This window comes from Berghia stephanieae, chromosome 1 (genome assembly GCF_034508935.2).
Source record: "Berghia stephanieae isolate SIO BIC M18660-M18661 chromosome 1, UCSD_Bste_1.3, whole genome shotgun sequence".
Taxonomy (NCBI): domain Eukaryota; kingdom Metazoa; phylum Mollusca; class Gastropoda; order Nudibranchia; family Aeolidiidae; genus Berghia; species Berghia stephanieae.
Genome location: NC_088360.1, coordinates 104730183 through 104752087, shown reverse-complemented (window position 1 = coordinate 104752087; position 21905 = coordinate 104730183). Strand labels below are relative to the sequence as shown.

Genomic DNA, 21905 nt, shown 5'->3' with positions numbered 1-21905 from the left:
ATGGTAAGCCTATTATTGTCTCTTCACCCGTTAACTCACTAACGGCATGCCTTGAGGTGCACTTATTTGCAGGTCTGATAACCCAATTTCTTATGGGCTCATTGTTGTAATGGAAATCTTTTTAAAATGACGCACAATATTGTCCATTGCAACAATGTTAAACTAGGTCCATAAATGGGTTCGGATGTCAGACCTGCATATATGTTCACGTCGGCATGCCTAAATTTTGAAATGATATTTAAAAAAAATACTTATGAAAAATGTTTATTTATCATTTGATTGTTTTTGTTTTTGTTTTTTCATTTTTTTTCAGATGGTTTCATTTGGGAACTACAGTTGCAATTCAGTATTATGTTGGCTGGGGACTAATAAAGCGCTTTGCTTGCGTTTTTTTAGATAATGCTCTGTATAAATGCTCACGTTTTCAATTGGCTTCTACATTTATGACGTCACTTTCCTCATAATGACGTATAGTAACTTAGTAACTGGTTCTAAACTATCGGAACAATGGCGGAGGCCCTTATGAAATATTTCTCCGACGGGCATAAAAGTGTATCCAGAGGAGAAAAACATTATAAATATGAAAATGTTTTGACTTTTATACATTCTGATCACATGACATATGAAAAGTTCTAGCCAGCATGAAGAATAAAAAGTACCAATTTTCTTGGTTAAGAGCCACGCTGCTCGCGACGTGACATCAGACTATTGAATCCCATTGCTTCCACATCAAATTCAATTTTTCTAATCTGTTTCACTACGATGATAAACCGTTTTGAGGCACAGCCGTCGTAAACTTAAATCCTGACACTGACCAAAAAACTTACGTCAAAAGACAAATCTTTGGCCTCAAAAGAAAACAAATCGTGAGTTTTATTCAACAGTTCAACCAGTGGAATCAATTGTTTCCTTGAGCACCACTAATGGCAACACACTAGGCCGTGCACAAACCTAAAAGGTGAATATAACTTTAAGCCCGAGTGGGTTCTATCGTAGCCATCGTTAAGTTATAGATAGAATGCGCTTGGCCTAGGAGTTCACAACATTGCCATCCGGAAGTATAACGGACCAACACACAAACTCTGTGTAACCATGAACTTTTATAGTCTTGTTAATACAGTTCAGTGAGAACAACTCACAAACGCGGATGGCAAAAACAATAACAAAGGCCTGAGTGACGTCATCTGCAGACTATCTATAACATGACACTGAAACCAAAAAAGACTGGCATTTTGACGTCACTATTTTGTTTTTGCACTGCCTAGTCAGTTGTTATTAGTAGTGCTCATGGAAACACGTGGTCCCATTGGTTGAACTATTAAATACAACTAACGATTTGTTTTCTTTTGTGGCCAAAGACTGGCATTTTGACGTCATTTTATGGTCAGTGTCAGGCTATAAGTTAACGATATCTAATGTTCTATTGTCAGGCCATAAGTTAACGATGGCTACGCACTGACCAAAACTTATAGATAGTTCGAAGATGACGTCACTCAGGTCTTTGTTATTGTTTTTTGCCATCCGCGTTTATGAGTAATGCTCACTAAACTGTTTTAACCCGACTATAAACGTTCTGGATACACAAAGTTTTCTGTGTTGGTCCGTTATACTTCCGGATGGCAATGTTATGAGCTTCTTAGCCAAGCGCATGCTATGTATATCAAAAGACAAATATTTGGCCACAAAAAAACCCCCAACAAATAAACAAAAAAAAAGAAACAAATTTTGAGTTATATTCGACAGTTCAACCAATGGGGTCACTTGTTTCCTTGAGCACAACTAACGACAAATCACTAGACGCTGCACAAACCTAAAAAATAACGCCGTATAACGCTTCAACAGTCGTAACGTCACTTCACTCGTAATGACGTATGGTAACTTAGTTAACTGGCTCTCAACTATCGGAACTATAGCGGACGCCCTTATGAAATATTTCACCGACGATCATAAAAGCGTATCCAGAGGGAAAAAAACCCATTATAAATCTGATCATGTTTTGACTTTTACACATTCTGATCACAAGACATGAACAGTTCTAGCCAGCATGGAGAATAAAAAGCACCGATTTTCTTTGTTTAGAACCACGATGGCCGCCGTTGCTGGGCGACGTGACATCAGACTAATGAACCCAGTTATAGGTTCCATTAAATAATGACACAATTTCTGAATTCATTCCAGAGTAATCGTTGCTGACTGTTATTTTTAAATGGGAGGTGTAATATAATAATATTAAACGATTCTTACACTCCTGCTTTTTGGAATAGGATTCAATAGTCTGATGTCACGTCCGCTCAGCAACCAGCAGCTTTGTTCTTAACAGAGAAAATCGGTCCTGTTTCTTCTTCATGCTGTCTTCTTTATAAAAAAAAAAATTACAAAATATGTTTGTGTTCATTCTGATTTACTCGGAAAAAAACATGTTTAAAAAAATATGGCCAGAAAATTAAACTTCAACTATTGATTCGTTAAAATGACTCTCAACTTGGCAAAACTCTCAAACCTGAAACTTCGGGAAGTCCTAGGTTTGAGAGTTTGTTGTTTTTTTTTGTGTTTTTTTTTTTGCCAAGTCGAGTGTTATTATAATCGATCGATAATTGAAGGACGAGTTTTCTGGCCTCAATTTTAAATACGTGTTATTTTTTCATAGTAACATCAGAATAATTGTCGACTTTGTCTATGAATCTGTAGAGCCAAGAATTTGGTGGCGTCAACCACATCATGGAGGAATCCATCACAGGAGATTTTGCCTTGGTCAAAGCATGGAAGGCTGACAGGGCAGGCAACTTGACCTTCAAGTAATGTTTTTTTTTTAAATTGAGCTTTTATATAGCGCAATAACCACAAAACGTGTTCAAAGAGCTTTACAAGGGATCCCTGGTCAACAGCAACGCTTAACGTATAGGACGGGACATGATGACGCCTGTTAGGCGATATTACACTTTTTTCGGATAGACACAACGCTGTTAATGGCCAGGTACTATTTTATACCTGAGTATGGTGAGAGAATGTGAATAAAGAGCCTTTTCCAAAGACTCAACTATGCGCCGAGCGAGGCTCGAACCCAGGGCCTTCCGATCCGAAAGTGAGTGCCAAAGCACTAGACCACATAGCCGCAAATGTTTGACCTTGGATTGAGAGTTTGAAGACGATCATAATAATGGTAGATAGTTGAATTGCTTATTCTGATAAATTCTTTTAACCTTGTGCGGCTATGTGGTCTAAGTGGTACAACTCTCGTCTTCGGATCGGAATGTCCTGGGTTCGAGTCCTTGGGAAAAAAGGTTCTTTAGTCACATTCTCTCACGGTACTCAGGTGTAGAATGAGAACCTGAACGTAATCAGCGTTGTCTCTGTCCGAAAAAAATTGTGATATTATCACCTAACAGGCGTCATGTCTCGTTCTACATGTTAAGTCTTCTTCTTCTTCTTCTTCTTCTTCTTCTTCTTCTTCTTCTTCTTCTTCTTCTTCTTCTTCTTCTTCTTCTTCTTCTTCTACTTCTTCTTCTTCTTCTTCTTCTTCTTCTTCTTCTTCTTCCTCTCCATCATCATCATCATCATCATCATCATCATCATCATCATCATCATCTATCATCATCACATCATCATCTCATCCTTCATCTCTTCTTCTCCTCCTCCTTCTCTCTCTCCTCCTCCTCCTCCTCCTCTCTTCCTCCTCCTCCTCCTCCTCCTCCTCCTCCTCCTCTTTTTGGACATTAAAAATCTATATTCGTTTTCCTCAATAAGACATTTAAACTGATCAAATTCTCATACTTTGACTGCAAATTTCATCACCAGTTTCTTAATTATACGGACGTAATGCCGTTTACATGCAGCTGATCACATTTTGTTTGGCATGAGTTGAAAATACAATACCATGAAGCTATAACAATAAACTCATCGAAATACATTTTAGAAAAACAGCTAGAAATACCAACCCTTTGATGTGCAAAGCCGGCAAAATAGCAATAGCCGAGGTGGAAGATATTGTGGAAACAGGCTCGATAGCCAAGGAAGATGTTCATATTCCTCATATCTATGTGCAACGCATCATCAAAGGCTCCAAATACAGGAAACCAACATTTAAAAATGTACGTGTGTATTTCATTTTGGCTTGCATTCAGATAATATGTAAGACTGAATTCTTGAATTCTCATATGAATGTTGTATCTCGAGCTGTCTGAAGGTTATTTTTGGATGTGTTTGTTGTTGTTGGAGTTGTTGTTGTGTTGTTGTTGTTGTTGTTCTTCTTCTTCTTCTTCTTCTTCTTCTTCTTCTTCTTCTTCTTCTTCTTCTTCTTCTTCTTCTTCTTCTTCTTCTTCTTCTTCTTCTTCTTCTTCTCTTCTTTCTTCTCTTCTCTCTTCCCTTCTTCTCCTCCTTCCTCCTCTTCTCTCCTCCTCTCCTCTCCTCTCTTCTCTCTCCTCCTCCTCCTCCTCTCTCTCTCCTTCTTCTCTCTTCCTTCTTCTTCTTCTTCTTTTCTTCTTCTTCTTCTCTTTTCTTCTTCTTCTTCTTCTTCTTCTTCTTCTCTTCTTCTTCTTCTTCTTCTTCTTTCTTCTTCTTTCTTCTTCTTCTTCTTCTTCTTCTTCTTCTTCTTCTTCTTCTTCTTCTTCTTCTTCTTCTTCTTCTTCTTCTTCTTTCTTCTTCTTCTTCTTCTTCTTCTTCTTCTTCTTCTTCTTCTTCTTCTTCTTCTTCTTCTCTTCTTCTTCTTTCTTCTTATTTCCTCTTCTCCTTCTCATCACTTTATTCTGATTCATCTGATTTTTGTTTCTTTCTTCTTCTTCTTCTTCTTCTTCTTCTTCTTCTTTCTTCTTCTTCTTCTTCTTCTCTTCTTCTTCTTCTTCTTCTTCTTCTTCTTCTTCTTCTTCTTCTTCTTCTTCTTCTTCTTCTTCTTCTTCTTCTTCTTCTTCTTCTTCTTCTTTCTTCTTCTTCTTCTTCTTCTTCTTCTTCTTCTTCTTCTTCTTCTTCTTCTTCTTCTTCTCTTCTCTTCTTCTTCTTCTTCTCTTCTTCTTCTTCTTCTTCTTCTTCTTCTTCTTCTTCTTCTTCTTCTTCTTCTTCTTCTTCTTCTTCTTCTTCTTCTTCTTCTTCTTCTTCTTCTTCTTCTTCTTCTTCTTCTTCTTCTTCTTCTTCTTCTTCTTCTTCTAAGCAAATATAATTTTACCAGACTATACGTCCTAACTCATCACGGATTTATTCATGAAAAGATCAATCTGAAATTTTTGTTTTATTTTTGTCAGATTTTCTTTTTAAGTTACAGATTATACTTTATTCAAAAGCTATGAAATGCGATGGTCTAAGTCTTGACCATTTTCCCCAGGTTATGGCTCAGAGCAAAGGTATTCTTGGCACGAAACAGCCTGTAAGCCCGGGGCAAATGACGAGGGACAGGATTGTTAAACGAGCTGCGCTTGAACTAAAGGATGGCATGTACTGTATCCTTGCAAACTATGCACATAGATATTCTAACTGTTGATTTGACGATAACTTTAAAAGATCACAATATATACATATTACACACACACACACACACACACACACACACACACACACACATAGACACGTGCTCTTTTTACACACGCGTTCACACCGATGTTAGCTGAAATAGGGAGGGACGTAGAACGACAAGTAGTAGTAGTAGTAGTAGTAGTAGTAGTAGTAGTAGTAGTAGTAGTAGTAGTAGTAGTAGTATTAGTAGTAGTAGTAGTAGTAGTAGTAGTAGTATTAGTAGTAGTATAGTAGATAGTAGTAGTAGTAGTAGTAGTAGTAGTAGTTAGTAGTAGTAGTAGTAGTAGTAGTAGTAGTAGTAGTAGTAGTAGTAAGTAAGTAGTAGTAGTAAGTATAGATAGAAGAAGAGAGAAGATATGAAGAAGAAGAAGAAGAAGAAGAAGAAGAAGAAGAAGAAGAAGAAGAAGAAGAAGAAGAAGAAGAAGAAGAAGACGACGACATCAAAAACAAGAACAAAAATATCTCATTTAATAAATTCAATGTCATGAAAAAATCCTATATTCACTCATTGTTAATAGGGAATGAGATTAGCGGAAGTTATTAGAGAGAGAACGTCATGTTGGTTGTGCGCATGCGTCTCTAGTCCTCGCTTCCGGAGACACTTCACCGAAAGCGAAGCGAGAGAGACGCATGCGCAAAACCATGTTGACGTTCTCTCTGTAAGGTGATGTCCAATCAAGGGACGCTACTCTTCCGCTAATCTCATTCCCTATATATCATTTAAATCTCACTTCAATATTGAACTAAAACTTCCGTCTTCTGTGCTATACTTAACCCGCCAATATTGAGTTAATTGTCACGTGATCTTGAATTGAAGTCACATTAAGTTTGTTTATCTTTTTTAACTCGAACAACTAGTAAATCTTGGAATCGGGCTGCCATCATTTGTCACGAATCACATCAAACCGGATATAAAAGTACACATACAGTGTGAACATGGAATTCTGGGAATGGTAAGTTGTCTTTAGATAGTATGCGTTTGGCTAAGAAGCTTAAAACATTGCAATCCGGAAGTGCACGGGCCAACATACATAACTATGTGTAACCTAGAACGTTTATAGTCTGGTTAATACAGTTTAGTTAGAGTTATTCATAAACGTAGATGGCAAAAAACAATAACAAAGTCCTGAGTGGCGTCAATTGGATTCAATAGTCTGATGTCACGTCGCCCAGCAACGGCGGCCATCGTGGTTCTAAAGAAAGAAAATCGGTACTTTTTATTCTTCATGCTGGCTAGAACTTTTGTCTTGTGATCAAAATGAGTAAACGTCAAAACACGATCAGATTTATAATGTTTTTTTTTTCCCTGGATACGCTTTTATGCTCATCGGAGAAATATTTCATAAAGGCGTCCGCCATTGTTCCGATAGTTTAGAGCCAGTTACTAAGTTACCATGCGTCATTACGAGGGAAGTGACGTTACGACTGGTGAAGCGTATTTCCTTCTATCTAAAGTAAGAACGGTGTAATGTTTTAACCGTTTCTGTATCGTTGAATGAAAAATAGCAATTTGCTTGCTATCCTTTAGGTAGGACGATCTATCGAAAAGCACTTTCCTCCAGTTCTACGAGACCGAGCAATCCAATCACTGACCATACCACCAAGCTATAAAACTTACCCCTCTCCTTACCAACCATAGGAGAATCGTCACATTCGCAACGATACAACCAACAGTATTCTTATTCAAATTTCTCTTGTACATCATAACATTTAAATAAACTAATAGTGTGTTGTAAAGCATGTTTTGCTAAAGAAATTACTTATGGCAAAAACTTTAATGCTATTGTGTTTGAGTGATAAAAAATATATTTTTGTGTAAGTTGAGTGTGAAGTTTTGTGGAAAATACTGAAAATGGCTGGTAAGGAGCGAGTAAAACTATTTTACTGAAAAGGTGTCACAATAAAGCTTTGACATTCCAAGATTTTTCTTCAACAGTGGGACGCATGAAATATTTAGTGGTCGATCTTGTGATTTTAATAATGCATAATATATGTTGGTTTTTTTTTGTGTGTGTGTTTTTTTTTTTTTTTGTTTTTGTTTTTTTTTTGTTTTGTTTTTTTTTTTGTTTTTGTTTTCTTAGCTGTCGGCTGAAGAAGGGTGTTGAGCCCGAAACGTTCCGTGACGGGTATTTTTTTCTTTTTTTCTTTTTTTTTTTAAAAGCTGCTATATTCAATTTGTTTATTACTTTTAAGAATAAAGCTTGGCTTTTATAGACAGTTTATCATTTAAATACTTGGACTGCTTTACGTGCGTGGCAAAGCGATAACCTCTTCGACTTGTAACCTACAGGCATTGGGTTTTCGCACTTCGCCCACAGCCACTACGCCATGTGGCGTTGATCAAGTTACGTGAGGCCACATTAGCTCAGATTCTTTCCAGTGGAGAAATGGTATATGGTGGTCATTTTCTGCAATCGAGATTGGCATTTATGAACATTTCGATTGCTTGCATGCTTGTTTGTTTGATTGATTGATTGATTGATGACGACGATAATGTTGCTGCTACTGCTGATGATGATGATGATGATGATGATAATAATAATAATAATAATAATAATGCTGAAAACTTATATAGCGCTATAACTCCGAGACACCAGACTCTAAGCGCTTAAATTACAAATTACTTTGGCTGAAACATACTCATTCACACACACAAGCACACACACACACACACACATACACACACACACAACACAACACACAACACAAACCAAACCTATCTTGCTTCTCATACCATCTACTAAAATCGAAACAAATATGTTTTAAGCGAACGTTTAAAAATAGACAAAGATTCTTTTTCACGAATGCTCTGCGGTAAGGCGTTCCAAATAGAGGGTCCGAAATGAGAAAAGGATCTCATTCCAGCATTTTTCCGAATTCGAGGGACAACTAGTTTTGTGGAATCACTGGCCGAACGTAAGGGGCGGGGTTTTGAATATCTTTCAATTAGTTCTGAAAGGTAGGAAGGGGCAGTACCTTCAAGACAACGATACACTAAAACACAAGCTTTGAATTTAATTCTTTTCTCAACAGGCAGCCAATGCAGGTCATGAAGTAGAGGTCCGGCAGAGTCGCACCTACGCTTCATAAATACTAGTCTGGCAGCGCTGTTTTGGACAATCTGAAGACGTTTCAGATTGTATTGCGAAACGCCAAACAACAGAGCATTACAATAATCCAATTTCGATAGTACGAGGGACACAACCAGGTGCTTGGTCACATCCTCAGATATGAACCGTCTAATGGAAGCAATCTTTTTTAGTTGGAAAAAGAGAGATCTAACCAAATTATTAACCTGATGCTCCATCGACAGTCCAGAGTCTAAGAATGTGCCAAAGTTTTTCACTTTGTCAACAATTTGAATAGAGGCATCCCCCAACTTCAAATCTGTTTCACTTTTCCACTTCCTGTTCCCCACATACAGCACCTCCGTCTTATCATCATTCAGTTTCAGTCTGTTCTCATTCATCCATTTCTTAACACTTTGGATACAATTTTTACTATTGGCTGATACTTCTTGTAAATTTCTCATATTGGAAACGCAGTACAATTGCGTATCATCAGCGTATTGATGGTAAGACAGACCAAAACTTCTGATGATTTTAGACAGAGGGCCAACGTACAAAACAAAAAGAACGGGTCCAAGTACTGAACCCTGGGGAACCCCACAATCAAGAAAGATTTCCTCCGATCTATATTCATCCACCGTAATAATCTGTTTACGATTAAACAAATATGACCTAAACCAATCAAGCGCTGCACCAGACACGCCATAAGTAATTTCAAGACGTTTGAGAAGAAGATTGTGATCAATAGTATCAAAAGCAGACGATAGGTCAAGCAAATTCAGCAAAGAACATGAACCATTGTCTATAACAGAGAGGAGATCATTAACAACCCTAACAAGTGCGGTTTCCGTCGAATGATGTTGCCTATAAGCAGACTGAAATTTTTCTTCAAGACAATTATTTTTAAGATGAGACAGTAATTGTTTCAAAACAAGCTTTTCTAAGATCTTAGAGAGAAAAGGAAGATTAGAGACAGGGCGATAGTTTTTTAAGTTCTCTTTATCGAGATCAGGTTTTTTCAAAAGGGGTTTGACATGAGCAACTTTGTAAATGTCTGGTACAGCACCTGACTGCAACGAATTATTAACAATACATGTAAATGGTGTTAAAATTACATCAATGCATTTTTTTAAAATGGCAGTATTTAAGGGGTCTAAATCACAACTTTTAGTTGGAGACGACATAATGCAATCACGTAAGTCAGCTTCAGTAATCTTTGAAAAATGTGTTAACGAATCACCATGAAACTTGTCAAATGTTGTAGGGATCGATTCAGACGAGAGTTCCTTCCTGATGGTATCCGTTTTTTCTTTAAAATATTGACCAAAGCGAGTTGGTAGATCTGCACGATCGATTAAAGATGGGAGAGCTGGTTGCGTCTGTTGTCCCAGCAGTTCCTTGGTCAAGGCAAAGAATTGTCTCGAACGTCCCACGTTTTTGAGGCTTTCTTCATAGAATTTCTTTTTGGCCCTGAAATTGACGGCTTTTGCATCATTTCTAGCCGCGATGTATCGCTTCTTATCGACAGCATCTCTGGACTTGAGCCATTTTCTTTCTGCCCGCCTCCTGGCTAATCCATTCAATTTTATTTCGGTATTATACCAGGGTGCTTGACGTCTCACTTTTACTGCTCTAGTTGTTAAGGGAGCATGCTTGTCCACCGTACCAACAATTGACTCGTGGAGACCATTCGCATCATGTTTATTTTTAACGTTATGGTCAAGGTCTTGTTTAAAAATGTTCATGTTTATATTCTTCAAATTACGAGATGTTATCATCTTTTTTACTTCGTGCTTCATTGGAAATAAAACGCAAAACACAATTAAATGATGGTCAGAGATTAATTTATCAATATTTGAGACAGGTGAAGAGAGAGAATGTTCAATGTCTGTAATGACATGATCTATTGTGTGGCCATGGTTGTTTGTAGGACCGCTTACAAGTTGAATATAGTTGTTTGTGTCAATAATCTCCCGAAATACTTTCGATTCATTTTTGTTTCCGAAATAATCAATGTTAAAATCACCCATAAAAATATTATGCTTTTTGTTAATGGATTGCATAGACATAAATTCTCCGAACTCAGATAAAAAATCAATTGTTGATATTTTGTTTTGTTGGCTTGGTGGTGGGCGGTAGACACAGTGAAACGACTTTTTAAAATTATTTTCATGAATGGCAAATCCAGCGTATTCAAAACTTCTAAAATTATCATGGTGAAATGATATCTTGTCAAAGAGTGACAAGTTGTAAATAATTGCAATACCACCTCCTTTCCTCCCAATGCGTGGAAATGATTTAATACAAAAGCCTTCGGGTGTAATTGCTTTCATAATTGGATCATCATATGAATGATTAAGCCATGTTTCCAAGATGACAAAAATATTAATTTTATGATCTTCAATAATGTCGATTATGTCTTGAGTTTTATTACGACACGATCTAACATTTAGTAATCCAATTTTTAAACTGGTATGATCACTACGTGCAGGTTGTTGTTGTTGTTGTTGTTGTTGTTGTTGTTGTTGCTCAAGACGGTGCTGTTGCTGCGAGTTGTTGTCATGGTGGTCGTTAATTTCATACTGACTGTCACGGACAGTGTTGACATTTGACAAGGAACGGTGAGGATTACTCATTGAAGTGATTAGATTGGATGGGGGACGAGTGTTGATAAATTGAAGCGAGGATCGAGGTCGTAGGGGGAGCGGGCGTGGGGTTGGCCGATGACCAATGACGGTGGTTATAGGGAGTTGTTTTCGTCTACCCCCTCTGAGTCTGTTCACAAAATTAGTATTATAAATAGATCGATGTACACGGTAGTTGTTAAAAGTTGTAAAATATAGCACAGTGAATAAAGTTTCCAATATGGCTGTAAACAAATAGCAGTTTAAAACTATGTTCGACTTTGGAAAATCCATACTTAAATTTTAAAATTTTAGAAAAATCCTCTGTTAGAAATCGTTAAAATGTATATCAATAAAACCACAAGACTATCACAAATCAGATGGTATTAAAATCCAGGCGAAATGTCAGATAAAAATCACTCAAAACACGTAAATGAAAGAGCCAACAAAAACAAGACTCGCCGGTCAGGCGTGTTACAATTATACAATTATAATGATGATGATGATGATGATGATGATGGTGGTGGTGGTGATGATAACGATGATGATGATGATGATGTTGATGATGATGATTATGATGATGTTGTTGGTCCTGCTGCTGATGATGATGATAATGATAATAATAACGATGATTTTGTTTTAAAGGGACCGTTTGCAACTCAAGACAATGAAGACCCCGACCTGGTAGACGCTGGAGGAAATCCCATAGAAAGTGCAGACGGCGGTTCCTTTTTTGCATCAGATGAATCCTTCACCATGATCAGAGGGTAGTTCAGGGATTGATTACATCATTAAAAATATTCCTCTGACAAAATTTAAAAGAAAAAAAAATTAAAAAGATGAATATTTAAACTAACTTATCCGTGGGCTGCGATTGTATACACGTTGCCAACAATATGCCCCCAAGACAATCTATCCTCTGCCTCCTTCATCTACTCGCAGTTTGTAGGGATGTTGCTTTAGTTACACTTACTTATCAGAGGCCTGCGATTGTATGCACGTTTCCTACTATATGCCTCCAAGACAATCTATCCTCTGCCTCCTTCATCTACTCGCAGTTTGTAGGGATGTTGCTTTAGTTACACTTACTTATCAGAGGCCTGCGATTGTATGCACGTTTCCTACCATATGCCCCCAAGATAATCTATCCTCTGCCTCCTTCATCTACTCGCAGTTTGTAGGGATGTTGCTTTAGTTACACTTACTTATCAGTGGCCTGCGATTGTATGCACGTTTCCTACCATATGCCCTCAAGACAATCTATCCTCTGCCTCCTTCATCTTCTCGCAGTTTGTAGGGATGTTGCTCTAGTTACACTTACTTACTTATCAGTGGCCTGCGATTGTATGCACGTTTCTTACCATATGCCCCCAAGACAATCTATCCTCTGCCTCCCTCATGTACTCGCAGTTTGTAGGGATGTTGCTTTAGTTACACTTACTTATCAGTGGCCTGCGATTGTATGCACGTTTCCTACCATATGCCCTCAAGACATTCTATCCTCTGCCTCCTTCATCTTCTCGCAGTTTGTAGGGATGTTGCTTTAGTTACACTTACTTATCAGTGGCCTGCGATTGTATGCACGTTTCCTACCATATGCCTCCAAGACAATCTATCCTCTGCCTCCCTAATGTACTCGCAGTTTGTAGGAATGTTGCTTTAGTCTCACTTACTTAATACTTCTCCATGGCCTGCGATTGTATGCACGTTTCCTATCATAATTTGCCTCCACGACAATCTATCCTCTGCCTCCCTCATGTACTCGGAGTTATTAGGGATGTTGCTCTCTCTCTCTCTCTCTCCCTCTCTCTCTCTCTCTCTCTCTCTCTCTTTCTCTCTCTCTCTCTCGCTTTCTCTCTCTCTCTCTGTCTCACACACATACACACTCACTCTCTCCCTCCATCTCTCTCTCTCTCTCTCTCTCTCTCTCTCTCTCTCTCGCGCGCGCGCGCGCTCCCTCTCTCTCTATGTGCTCGATAATGTTGGTTAGAGCATATACAATAAGTAAGGACACTCACATTTTTCTGTCGATACAATCGTTTCAATGGGTTTCCATATCGTCGGTCGACAATAGATCCTACTGTCGACTGACGATATGGAAACCCATTGAAACGATTGTCTCGACATAAAAGTGTGAGTGTCTTTTATATATATATATATATATATATATATATATATATATATATATATATATATATATATATGTATATATATATATATATATATATATATAACAAGTTTAATATTTTTTGTATTCTCCACTTGAAGGGGTCATTTGGAAATGGCCATCCTTGGTGCAATGGAAGTATCCCAGTACGGAGATCTGGCAAACTGGATGATCCCTGTAAATAAATCTACTTGTTTACGCTTCTAGAACTAGATAGAATAAACTTCGCAATCATGATATCTTATAGCTAGGATTGATTTGTACGTAATGTGAATCAATGAATGTGTGTGTCTTGTGTGTGTTTGCGTTTTGACACACATCCGTGTGCATAGATTTTGAAGTATGTGTATGGTACTTCCATTTGTCTCATTGAATGTTTATAGATTACACAATAATGATCATGATGGTGATGATGATGATGATGATGATGATGATGATGATGATGATGATGATGATGATGATGATGATGATGATGATGATGATGATGATGATCATCATCATATCTTGTCGCGCCAGTGAGTCAGCCAGTCCCGGGCAGTCTGGTTGCATTCCCTCAGGTCAGCATTGGTGCAGTGAGGTCCCAGCGAGCATTCGGACAGGATGTGGTCCATGGTCTGTCTGGGGTGACCGCATGGGCATTCAGTGCCCGGTGAGATTTTCCATTTAAAGAGGTTGGTGGCGGTGTTTCCCACCTTTGCTCTAGCTCTGTTCAACGCCACCCATTCTTTTCTCTTGAGGTCTGTGCCTGCTGGGAGCTTTTCTGTTGGGGGCTGGAGGGCATCGTTTGCTGTCTTGTCCCATTCTACCCATTTGTCCAGGCGGAAGAATGCTGAGTGATCTGGGTGAAGGCTCTCTACTGTGAGGAAGCTTTTTCTTGATTTGAGCCAGCTTTTGGGGCAATTGTGGTCATGAAGGGGGTGTCTCTGGTCCATTTCCTGTTTGTATTTTTGTATTTGGGCATGAGTTTCCCTCCGGATGTGTGGTGGGGCTATTCCTGCTGCACGGTAGACCAGTGGTAATGGTGTTGCTCTCAGCTGGCCCGTTATGATCCGGCAGGCGTTGTTGAGCTCGGGGTCTAGCTTGGAGGCATGGCATGATCGGGCCCATACAGCTGAGCAGTACTCCGCAGTTGAGTAGCTGAGGGCCAATGCTGTGGTCCTTAGAGTTTTAGGGTCAGTTCCCCAGTTCATGTTTGCCAGCTTTCCAAGGAGGGCATTACGCGTGGACACTTTTGCCTTGGTCTTTCTCACGTGTTCTCTGAAGGACAGAGTTCGATCAAGCGTCACTCCGAGGTACACTGGGTGGTAGTTGTACTCTAATGTCTGGCCATTCCACTTGATGTTAAGTTTTTTGTGGGCTTGGTGGTTGTTGAGGTGAAATGCACACACTTGTGTTTTCCCTGGGTTGGCGTTCAGCGAGTTTTTAGTGTAGTACTTTGTAAGGGTGTCTAGGGCATTTGTCAGTCTGCTCTCGATTGGTTGGAAGGACACATCCTGTGTTGCGAGGCATAGGTCATCAGCATATATGAATCGGCGGATATTTGGGAACTCAGGCTGATCATTTGTATATATGTTGAAAAGTGTTGGAGCCAGCACTGATCCTTGGGGAAGACCATTCTTCTGGGTGCGCCACCTGCTCTTCCGGCCATCCATTTCAACAAAGAAGCGCCTGTTTTCGAGAAGTGACTGGATAATATTTACAATTTTCTTATTCTTTATCATTTTAGCCACTTTGAGGAGTAGGATCTTGTGATTCACTGTGTCATAGGCTGCAGTGAGGTCGACGAAGACTGTGCCAGTGACCTGTTTTGTCTCAAACCCATCTTCTATGAATTGTGTAAGGTTAAGAAGTTGACCACATGTTGACCGTCCTGGTCGGAATCCAGCCTGGTCTGGAGACAGTTGTTCGTCTAGACTGGGTGACATGCGGGACATAACCATTCGCTCAAATAGCTTGTATGCGATGCACAGGAGGGAGATCGGGCGATAGCTTTTCTTGGATTTTGGATCTTTCCCCGGTTTCAGTAGGGCGACTACTCTTGCTTTCCTCCATGCACTTGGCAGCCTGTTTGTCCTTGCGCATACATTGAAGAGGTCCAATAGCCAGGATAGGGTTCTCGGGCCAAAGTGTTGAATCATCTCAGTTGTGATTCCATCCAGTCCAGATGCTTTTCCTGCCTTCAGATGGGACAAGGCCTCTAGTAGCTCCTCCAGGGTAAAAGAGTCAAGATGATCTTCACTATCCTTGAGGGCTTTGTCCATTTCACGTTTCAGGGCTTTTAGTTGGCCTCGTGCTTTCTTGGCTGGTTTCCCATTCAGTAGAAGCTGATGTGCTACTTGGTCAGGTGTTACTGCAGCCACTCTTGTCTGGGTATTTTTGTCATTATTCAGTTTTGAAATTGTAGTCCAGGCCTTTTTGCTGTTTAGGGTCATATTGGTGGAGGTTATTAACTCCTTCCATCTTTCTGATCTTTCATCGGCTATCATTGATGTGAGTTCTTCACCCAGTTCTAGGGTTTCTTCACTGAAAGGATCCACCTTGTATGATTCAATGTATCTTTCATATAGTTTCTTGCTTTCATCTTGGAGACATGGAATATAACTTTTTCGGCATCCTCTGGGGATGTTTTTCTTTGCAACTTTCCATATGAGTGTTCTAAAGTCGTCGTATCTCTGTGGGTCACTTTTTATATTGGTGATCTCATTGTCTAAATCTTTAGTAAAGTTTTCCCAATTTGCTTTTCTAAAATTGAATCGTGGTATCGCATTTGATTCGAGGGCTTTAACAGCTGGTTTGATGCTGATGGTAATAGGCCTGTGTTGAGATTTCGGTATAGGCTCACCTACAGTCCTTTCAAAGTTTGAGAAGTGTTGAGAGGATATGAATGCCAGGTCCGGATTGTAACCTTTCTTCCACCGGGCACTCATAAAGGTTTTCTTGTCTTTGGGGTTATGGAGGATTGTGAGGTCATTGCCGGCCGCCCACTCCTCAACAGCATCTCCGTCAAGGTTATTTTGCTCATATCCCCATATAGTGTTATGGCTGTTAAAATCTCCAATGATCAGGGTTGGTTTTCTATCGGATAGATTCATTTGGGGCCACTTGAATGGGGTTAATGGAGGTTTGTACACAGATATGATGGTAATCAGTGTTGTTTCTACTCTGAGAATCTCAATGTCATTTTCTGAGTGATGATGATGATGATGATGATGATGATGATGATGATGATGATGATGATGATGATGATGATGACTTGAGCTTGATCGTTTATATAGCGGAATATCTACTAAATGTGCTCAAAGCGCTTTACATATGACGATGATGTTGTTGGTGATGATGATGATGATGTTTTCGGTATTTTTCTGTTATGCTGCTGCTGCTGCTGCTGCTGATGATGATGATGATGATGATGATGATGATGATGATGATGATGATGATGGTGACATCAGTCAGAAATTTCAAGAAACCTCGACAGCATATCACACACACACTCACTCACACACACACACACACACATATATATATATATATATATATATATATATATATATAAGCCGCTGGATTTATATTTAAAGTGTAAAGTAAGAGTTTTGAGCCCAAAACATCCCGAGTTCGGTATTTTTCTGTTAACGGCCATGTACTCATTTTACACCTGTTCACGGTGAGAGAATGTGAGTAAAAAGTCTTTACCAAGGACTCAACTATGCGCCGCTCGAACCTTGTAACGTCCGGTCCGAAGGCAGCAGCCTCTTATGGTTCTCACACTACTATGTTATGACGATCGAACCAATCAGCAAAGTCCAGTCCAGGGATTGAATTCGTCCAAACCGACTTCCATCTCGTATATGCATCTCTGTCCGTAGTCAGGGAAGCTACGTACAAGGGTTGCCGTGACTTATTTCGGCTCGAAACGGGGGCACCGTCCATAATGCGTTTTACATCTACCTTCTCAACGTTTCTGCTTCCACCTCCCACACAGGAGGGTCCGAAGGCGAATTTTAAACCACAAGACCACATAGCCGCACGAATATAAGTATAAGATGTCCCACTATGAAGATTTAAGTAAAATTAATGTAATGAATCTCGAATTCCCTTTCTGCCTAGGGCAAGACATTGAAGGGGATGGGAGGAGCTATGGACTTGGTCGCTCTTGAATCTACCAAGGTCATCATTACTATGGAGCACACTGCTAAGGTAGGTCTTGACAATCAATTATTGTTGTTGCGGTGGTTGGAATGAACAGAGAATGAATCTGAATCGTCTTTTAATCTCCACCTTCACTCATCTTCAAAAGGGCGGACTTTCGATTTTAGAGCATCTGCCAGGTTATGAATATAAAATAAAGAGAGTGGGACCAATGAAAAGTCCTTTAAGACTTCCTTATAATAATTATTATCAAACAAAAAATATTTTTATTTCAGGTTAACGTAATGAAAATTTCCCTAGGAATTTAGCAACAAATTCGGTAGCGTTTTGTGGAGTTATTTTTTTTTTTTTTGTATCTACATTTTGCTACTAACAGCTCAAAGAACATTTCCCTTTGTTCTATTTCTTTTGAATATAGAGCAAAATAGAAAAGAAACGATATTATAATAACTTTATATTTTTTTTAAATATCAACTCTACAGACGAGATTAAATTGTCAAAAGAAATATTCTGATCTTTATATAACGCAGGATGGAAAACCAAAATTCCTGAAAGAATGCAGCCTTCCTTTGACTGGCATTGGATGTGTAGACATGGTGATCACTGACATGGTAAGCAAATGGGGAAACAGGAAACACAGAGCTCTCGTTTCGCAGAATCAATTCTCTATAAAAAATTTGTTTGGGGTCATTGACTATTGTTTCGTGCAGCCTATGTTAAATTTTTGCCAATGAGCTCAGAAATACTGGCAAATCTAAAAATTATTTTAAAAATTTTTTTACATATAAATATACAAATAACTTGCAGACATTTCTTATATTAAAGGTAATTCGATCTTCCGTTGGCACAAATTAATATTTATAAAATCTGCAAGGGCATAATGATAGTACCCATAATGTTTGGTCATTAAAATTTGACGTTTGGGAATCGTCATCTGGCCACCCTGTTGCCAGATTTATTTGCGCTCACCTACAGGTTTTATTACAGGACCGATTTTGACCGATGATGGCTCGAAAGATTCGGCTCAATCTATTATACTTTCTACAATACACTAGCAAAATATTTGAAATGGACGAGTGTCTATTCATAATAGCCTTTATTATATTGCGTATATATAAATATAATCATGCGATTTTGTTATATTATGTAACATGTGTGAAAAATAACAAATAACAATGTGCTTTTATAGAGGGCACTCACACCGGGCAGATTCACCCGCTCGCCACAGCCGAGTGTGTAGGCCATTGCTTTGCGCGGCCCACACGCAGCTACACATCAAATTTACAAGCATGGATCACCGTAATCCCGGCATTGTGTTAGATGCAACTGCATTAATTAATTATGGTCTGTGTGTTGGGGTTGGGGGGGGGGGGGGGGTAGGTGGTCTATAAGAGAGTGCACAATGCCTTTGTACTTAGTTCCGCAACGTATTATGTTAAGAATGTCAAGTCTTCAAAGAGAAGTAAAGTAAAAGAGAGGTGAGGAATATAGATAGATGGAAGAGATCGAGGCAGACGTACAGACACGCACACACACACACACACACACACGTGCGCACAGATAGATAGACACACACACAGAAGAGAGAGAGAGAGAGAGAGAGAGAGAGAGAGAGAGAGAGAGAGAGAGATGATGTCGTGGTGGTTGTAGTACTAGTGGTAGTGATGAAGATGTGGTGGAGGTGGTTGTAGTAGTAGTGGTAATGATGATGATGATGTGGTGGTGGTGGTTGTAGTAGTAGTGGTAACGATGATGATGTGGTGGTTGTTGGTTGTAGTAGTGGTGGTCGTGATGATGGTGTGGTGCTGGTTGTAGTAGCAGTGGTAGTAATGATGATGTGGTGGTTGTAGTATTAGTAGTAGTTGTAATCATGATGATATGGTGGTGGTGTAGTAGTTGTGGTAGTGATAATGATGTGGTGTTGGTGGTTGTAGTAGTAGTGGTAGTGATGAAGATGTGATGGTGGTGGTTATAGTAGTAGTGGTAACGATGATGATGTGGTGGTGGTGGTTGTAGTAGTTGTGGTCGTGATGATGATGTGGTGGTGGTGGTTGTAATAGCAGTGGTAGTGATGATGATGTGGTGGTGATGGGTAGTAGTAGTGGTAGTGATGATGAGGTGATGATTGTACTTGTAGTAGGAGTAGTGATGATGATAATGATGATGTGGTGGTGGTTGTAGTAGTAGTGGTAGTGATGATGATGTGGTAGTAGTAGTAGTAGTAGTAGTAGTAGTAGTAGTAGTAGTAGGTTGTGGAGGTTGTGGTGGCGCTTGTAGTAGTGGTGGTAGTGATGATATGGTGGTTATAGTAGTAGTGGTGACGATGATGTGGTGGTGGTGTTGGTGGTTGTAGTAGTAGTGATGATGATGTAGTGGTGGTGGTTGTAGTAGTAGTTGTAGTGATGATGATATGGTGGTGCTGTAGTAGTTGTGGTAGTGATAATGATGTGGTGTTGGTGGTTGTAGTAGTAGTGGTAGTGATGAAGATGTGATGGTGGTTATAGTAGTAGTGGTAACGATGGTGATGTGGTGGTGGTGGTTGTAGTAGTTGTGGTCGTAATGATGATGTGGTGGTGGTTGTAGTAGTAGTAGTAATAGTGATGATGATGTAGTGGCGGTGTTTGTAGAAGTTGTGATAATTATGATAATGTGGTGGTGGTGATTGTAGTAGCAGTGGTAGTGATGATGATGCGGTGGTGATGGGTAGTAGTAGTGGTAGTGATGATGAGGTGATGATGGTGCTTGTAGTAGTAGTGATGATGATGATGATATGGTGGTGGTTGTAGTAGTGGTGGTAGTGATGATGATGTGGTGGCGATGGTAGTAGTAGTAGTAGTAGTAGTAGTAGTAGTAGTAGTAGTAGTAGTAGTAGTAGTAGCAGCAGCAGCAGCAGTAGTAGTAGTAGTAGTAGTAGTAGTAGTAGTAATAGTAGTAGTAGTAGTAGTAGTAGTAGTAGTAGTAGTAGTGCTGGTATGATGTGGTGGTGTTTTGTAGTTGTAGTAGTGATAGTGATGATGATGCGGTGGTAGTGGCGCATTAGAAGTGGTAATGACGATGTCATGGTGGTGGTTGTATTAGTAGTGGTAGAAATGATGATGATGTGGAGGTTGTGGTGGCGCTTGTAGTAGTGGTGGTAGTGATGATGTGGTGGTTGTAGTAGTAGTGGTGACGATGATAAAGGTGGTGGTGTTCGTGGTTGTAGTAGTAGTGATGATGATGTAGTGGTGGTGGTTGTAGTAGTAGTAGTTGTAGAGATGATGATATGGTGGTGGTGGTGGTGGTGTAGTTGTGGTAGTGATAATGATGTGGTGTTGGTGGTTGTAGTAGTAGTGGTTGTGATGATGAGGTAGTGGTGGTTGTAGAAGTAGAGGTAGTGATGATGATGTGGTGGTAGTGGTTGCAGAAGTGGTGGTGGTTGTTGTAATAGTGGTGGCAGTGATGGCTGTAGTAGTACTGGTAGTGATGATAATCCGGTGGTGGTGTAGTGGCAATGATAATGATGTGGTTTTGGTGGTTGTAGTAGTAAAGGTAGTGATGATGATGTAGTGGTGGTTGTAGTAGTTTGTGGTATTGATGATATGGTGATGGTGGTTGTAGTAGTAGTGGAAGCGATGATGAGGTGGTCGGAAAGGAGGGGGGGGGGGGGGGTATCCTTGGAACAAATTGACCTCACCGGAATTTGAGGGAGGTTGCCTGTAACCCGGAATTTTTTGCTCCAGACCGAAGTTTTGGTAACACTGAATATGACTAAGCATGCCCCCCCCCCCCCCCCTTCTCTCCATCTCTCTTCCTCTCTCACTTTCCTTCTCTTCGTGTACTAGTACTACTAAGTATAATCTGCGCTTGAATCCGGCACTCAGTACATTTCAATGAAAGAATTTATTAAACAATGATCCACAAGCTGTTAAGATATTGTAATATCTTATACTATTATATTACTTCTATCACTAGACATCATCCCCAAGTCTGGATAAGGATATAGATGAGGATAAAGAAATATATCTGAATAGCCATGACTTGAAAAGTAGATTTGTTATTATTAGTTATTTAAAACTTTTTAAAAACAAATAATTCGATGTATGTCCAATAATTTATACGAGAGAACCAATTTAAAACTGAAACAAAGCAACACACTGGTCAATCAAATCTTGAACCGACACATAATCATAAGCACCACGCCATTACTGTTCATAAAGAATGCCTTGGCCTAGTGAAACAAGCGAACGAATCACAATGCCATTATTCTTGTTTACAATTAATAAATAAATCGAACAAAGTATTAATGTAGAACTAATCCGAAGTGGTTTGAAGACTTGTACTTGAACACAATATTATAATCCACATCTATGATGGTAATCCATGAATTAAACTTTAATTGTTTAAAACAAACAGACGCAACAC

The 21905-nt window shown here is 39.4% G+C and overlaps 1 protein-coding gene across 2 annotated transcripts in view; it reads left to right on the top strand.

Annotated features, from left to right (window-relative positions):
• Positions 1-21905, top strand: part of LOC144962652 (succinyl-CoA:3-ketoacid coenzyme A transferase 1, mitochondrial-like) — a 36696-nt gene that overhangs the window by 11472 nt on the left and 3319 nt on the right. For both annotated transcript variants that reach the window (XM_078895762.1, XM_078895763.1), the window contains 9 exons: positions 1-3; positions 2689-2795; positions 3914-4088; positions 5312-5426; positions 6358-6452; positions 11837-11958; positions 13460-13535; positions 17463-17552; positions 18035-18115. The exon at positions 1-3 is cut by the window's left edge and continues 147 nt beyond it. In XM_078895762.1, the coding sequence (XP_078751888.1) occupies positions 1-3; positions 2689-2795; positions 3914-4088; positions 5312-5426; positions 6358-6452; positions 11837-11958; positions 13460-13535; positions 17463-17552; positions 18035-18115 (864 nt within the window). The remainder of the gene's footprint in view (positions 4-2688; positions 2796-3913; positions 4089-5311; positions 5427-6357; positions 6453-11836; positions 11959-13459; positions 13536-17462; positions 17553-18034; positions 18116-21905) is intronic.